At 40.0% G+C, this 5,380-nt stretch overlaps 1 protein-coding gene across 1 annotated transcript in view; it reads right to left on the bottom strand.

Annotated features, from left to right (window-relative positions):
• LOC107714435 (RAC-beta serine/threonine-protein kinase-like) overlaps positions 1–5,380 on the bottom strand; it is a 26,044-nt gene that overhangs the window by 14,327 nt on the left and 6,337 nt on the right. The window contains exons 2-3 of the mRNA XM_016520268.1: positions 584–740; positions 289–417 (exon numbers count right to left, since the gene is read on the bottom strand). Coding sequence (XP_016375754.1) covers positions 289–417; positions 584–629 — 175 coding nt within the window. The 5' untranslated portion in view covers positions 630–740. The remainder of the gene's footprint in view (positions 1–288; positions 418–583; positions 741–5,380) is intronic.

Here is a 5,380-nt window from a genome sequence, read left to right as displayed (position 1 = left end):
ACCGTAGTGTGCGTGTGCGAGCACGTGTGATTGCAGTAATTCCTGTGTGCTGTATAGGTACTGTATGCTAATTTCCGTTATTACAGTTAACTATGCGAAGTGATATGGAACTGTAATGCGGTCAAGAGAGCTGCCTGGAACTACGTTCGCCGTGCGTTTCACTGAAAATAATTGCACCTCAGAACGTTCGTCAGCCAATCAGATTCAAGCATTCAACGGCCCCGTAGTATAATTTAGAATACTAAACACAATCTGGTGTGTGTGGAGAGGCAGTAAAGTGTGGCAGACCTGCAACAGAGAAGTTATTGAGAGGGGGCTGATTGTGGTCTGACGTCTCTGGCTTCTCCTTGTAGCCAATGAAAGAGCCATCACTCTTTAGGATGAAATATCGGGGCCTCCAAGTCTTAATGTATTCACCTGCAGACAGAAGGAGGAAGAGATACAAGGAAGTAGATGGCATGAGGTAGAAAGCAGGGAAAAAACAAAAAGGCAGAGACAAGGAAGACAACAACTTTTTACAATCTGGTTTACAATCCAAAAATATGATATGGACTGTTACAAAGAATGAGTAAGCAATTCTCACCTCTCTTGTGGAGCCAGCCCTCTCTGACGATGCTGACCTCGTTCATGCTGGGTTAGGGGTGTGTGGGGCGTAGGGCAGGGAGGCAGGGAGGTTGGGGGAGGGGGAAGCGTCGAGTCTCAGGTCAGGCAGATGTTCAGTACCACAGAGCCAGACTCACCTGGGATCATGCAAATAAACCAAGGTTAACCACAATAAAGTATCACAGGAAGCACCACAGGCTAAGGAGTTTTACATTTCTGTTGCTCATTTTTAGCAAACAGTGTTTATGAACAAAAGAACAATACCAACATTAGACCCCCCACTGACTTTCAATGTATGGCAAAAAAGGCATTTTCATAGTATCTTTTTAGCGTTCCACAGACTAAAGTAAAAAAGGTTTGGAACAGAGGGTGAATAAATGACAGAATATTCATATCCGGGTGAATGAGTCCTTTAATAAAAGCATTTTGCATGTGAATTTATTATTATCATTACTGCATCCAACATCTGAACTCAACAACTTGCACAAATGGTCACCTGACTAAAGCTGCAGGAATGCCACCAGTTTAGAAATGTTCGTAATGTAAACTTGACCTAAACGCAGGATTCAGCACTCTGCAACAGATAAGCCTCAATTTCACATTTAACAGATGAGGGACAGCTGAAATTCATTTGTTATCTTACTGAATAAAACAGAGTCCCATGCACGATCCAATATCGAGCTCTAACTGGGGGCAGGAGGAAAGCAATGAATGAACAGATCATGACAAAGAGGTGAGTGCAAGATGTGCTGTGGAAAATTTCAGTGGTGTTATACACTGCATGAATGAATCTAAAGTGCTGAGTCATTATTCACAAACAAGTATCTTTATATGTGGGATAAAAGTGCTGATGAAGGATCAGGGTCTCGATCCGGGTGGATGCTAATGGATATAATCCATGTTCATTTTTTTGTCCAGGACATCTTTAAGAAGATGTTATCTATTGGCGCTTTTCCACTGCGTGGTACGACTCGGCTCGGTACGGCACGGCTCGGTTTGCGTTTCCACTGCAGTTTAGTATCGCTTTAGAATGGGCGGGATTATTCACATGTCGTTATAGTTGCGCCGCCTCTATTGCCGCGACTCCTAAAAAACTTTTTCATTCCGCGTCGCCCCATCAAGCTCTCGCTGGATCCGCTCCTCTGCTATCAACGAGAGGAACGTCTGTACTTCCTCAACAGGGGGAACAGCCACTTTTTGGTTGTTAAAAAAAGGTGCACTCGTTCAAAACAGCTGCGTTTGATCCTTCGCTGGCTGTGCTGATTTAAATCTAGCGCTTCTTTTGTGTCGCAAGTTCAGTGACGCAGGTAGCGATGATTCTCTCCGGCCAATCCGTGATCAGCAGAGTTTATACGTCACGTTTTGGTAACGGTACGGTACGCTTGGAACCCCAACCGAGGTGGTACTAAAAAAAGTACCAGGTACCAGGTACTGTACCCAGTGGAAAACCCCCCAAAAGTGAACCGTACCGAGCCGTACCGTGCCGTACCATGCAGTGGAAAAGCGCCAAAAGTGCAGTCTATGAGTGGACCACTGATCACCTTTTATTATAAAATGGCTTATGAGGAAAAATGCAAATATTAATCTCATGTCTGTCATAATAGTCGGAAAGCACAACCAATCCAAAAAGACAAGACGGATACATTATCACATTATCTTTTAAAGATGCCTCATTCTTTGATTAATAATTTATTGTATCCATATTAAAAATCAAAATATGAGAATATTTGATATAAAATTATATTCATCATGTGTTTAATATAATTAAATGCATTACCCTTATGATGATGGTGATTATGCTTATGCTGTATTTGTTCTAAAACCATCTACCTCAATTGATTTGCATGTGATTAGACTGACATCAGTTACAAAAAGGAACAAATACAAATTTTCTTCTTTATGTTCCTGTGGAACTTAATTTGAATTTTAAAACATGTTTAATTCATGTATTGTGCTTTGATAAATAAAATGTGTGCCAAAAAGTTAAATAACCACGAAACTTGCATTCCCTGTCCTTATTTCCAAGGATATTACTCTCATAATATACATATAATGTAAATGCTGGGGTTTTAAAAATCAACACATGTGAAGAGAATAACACACAATGAACACGGGACAAGGATGAGCCTCTTTTACCGCAAAGTGTTTTTAAACCATTTTTAACAGGAAATGAGAGAGCACTGTTCTATCACCATGGAGATGCCAATTAGACTGCAGTAAAGCCAGTCTGAGCCACAGGTGAAAGTGCCACTTTGTACGGTGAACAAGACAAAACACCTGCTGTTTTCAGAGGCGACATTAGAAAACACAAGCTTTTGCAGCAAAAAACAATGCTTGATAACTGGGGGACAGAATGTTCATCCACCTGAAGAAAATGTGAGCATAGTTTGTACATGTATCAGCTGATGTTGCGGGTGGTTGACAAGGCATTTTTGGGAATTTCTTAAGCATTGCAACTCATAAATATATTAATACAAAAAATTATATATTGATATAACTTAAAAGATTACTTAAAGGAATAGTTAAAAACTAGTTCAAAAATAAAAATTCAGTCATCACTTCATAACATGCCCACAAGGCTATCAGCTCCAACAATCAGTTTTTTTTTTTTTTTTTTTTTTAAGGGGTCATATGATGCGATTTCAATTTTCCCTTTCTCTTTGGAGTGTTACAAGCTCTTGGTGCATAAAGAAGATCTGTAAAGTTGCAAAGACTAAAGTCTCAAATCCAAAGAGATATTCTTTATAAAAGTTAAGAGTCAACCACGCCTACGAAAAACGGCTCATTCTATCACGCTCCCACATGTCTACGTTACGATGTGGAAAGATTTGCATAACGCCGCCCAAATGTTCACGCAAAGAAAGAAGGCGTAACTTTGATTCTCGCTGTAGTATTGTTGCTGCTGCCGCTGCGTCGTGGAGATGCTGTGTGTTTCGTTATGAAAGCAAAACTACTTTGTTTGGCCTTCCAAAAGAGGACACAACTAGAAATCAGTGGTTAAGTTGTATTTACAACAGTGTTCCGGAACAGTTCAACCCAAATACTCAGATGTGTGCTGCGCATTTTATGGAGGACGAGGACTGTTTCCTGGGCCAGTAGCCTACAATGCGTCTGTGGCACAAAGGCTGTTTCTATAGTTTCAACTTTGCAAGGACAGTATGGCGCTTCTGACTCACAGCCTTGTAAGTACGTTTTTTATATTTAAAGAATTTGCCACTGACGATTCAAACACGAGTTTTGAGCAGTGTAGAGTAGCACTTGATATTTGTCGTTTCTCCGATCACAAATGCAGACATGGTTTTATGTTTACGCAACGCGTAAAAACACAGTATAAGTCATCTGTAAGTACGTTTTTTATATGTAAAGAATTTGCCACTGACGATTCAAACGCGAGTTTTAAGCAGCGTGGAGTAGCACTTGTTGTTTGTCGTTTCTCCGATCACAAATGCAGACATGGTTTTATGTTTACGCAGCGCGATACGCAACGCGAAAAAAGACAGTATAAGTCATAATAATCAGTAATTATGTCCCTACTGGTTGCAACAAATGCCTCGTTTATAATGGGTTTTACTGGTTTTGTCTCGGCTCGCCGGGATACGGCATCACAGTATGGGCAATGAGCTTTGTAAAAATCGACACGTTTCAGAAAGGCGGGGCATACAGGAGAAACAATAATGTACATTATGTGGAAAATAATGTTTTTTTAACCTTAAACCGCATAAACACATTGCATTACACCAAATACACAAAATAATGTTCTTTTTAGCAACGTCATATGACCCCTTTAATAATTGAAGTCAGTGGGCTCCAGTGACACTTTACACTTCCATTGTATGGCCAAAAAGCAGCTGAAACTTTTTTAAAGATCAGGTCATATGGTATTTTAAAGTGTCCTAATATTGTGTTGGAGTCCCCTACAACAGGTTTAAATGCATCTAAGGTCAGAAAACATTGTAATTTTCTCAGAATATACATTTAATTTTAGAGTCATTTGCCAATTATTTCTAAACTATTAGTTCCAAGCAAATTCGGAGCAAACCCCTCCCTTTCATAAGCCTACTCTGCTCTGTCAGCTGGCCAAGCCTGCTGTGATTGGCACAGAGAGGAGTCCTTGAGCAAGTTAGCGAGCGCTACCATTGACAAAGCACCTTTGCATCAAACAATAATATAGTGCTCCAATCCGTTCTTATAATAATGACATAAAATACAAAAACACTTATGCAAGCGAATCGTGCCCACAGCTAAAGTTTAGCTGCTAAACTGTGAACCCTTAAAACAATAATGGTGGATACGTTAGTCGAGTGCTAATGTGACTAACTGAGGAAACAATACAGTTTGTAAACCAAAATATGTCTACTGTAATGTATGAAGGACGGCAGACAAAAGACGCTGTCTTAACTTTTAATCAGAACGCAGAACAGCTGTATTAAAGGCGCAGCAGCCTAACTAACTCGCTCGTCTCTCCCGCATTAACCCTATAACTGCCGGTGCAGCAAAATAAACAGCAATTTCACAATGATTATAAAGTCTGTGCGCTACACTACATTCTTTATTATTAAACAAAGTAATTAGAACAACGTCAGTCTACATTAATCGACACATTCTTAGGAAATAGTGGGTTCACAGCGAATTATCAGAACTACTTCAGTAAGACAGTAATACCGTGCCTTACCTGGAAACCTAAAGCTGCACTATAGGTGTACATCACATATTAGCAGAGGAGGACAAAGTACTCAACTCCATTACTTGAGTGAAAGTACAGATACTGCTGGTCAAA

The sequence above is a fragment of the Sinocyclocheilus rhinocerous genome, unplaced genomic scaffold (genome assembly GCF_001515625.1).
Source record: "Sinocyclocheilus rhinocerous isolate Xijiao unplaced genomic scaffold, SAMN03320098_v1.1 scaffold88, whole genome shotgun sequence".
Lineage (NCBI taxonomy): Eukaryota > Metazoa > Chordata > Actinopteri > Cypriniformes > Cyprinidae > Sinocyclocheilus > Sinocyclocheilus rhinocerous.
Note: the sequence above shows the minus strand (reverse complement) of the source record. Positions and strands in the feature narration are given on the sequence as shown.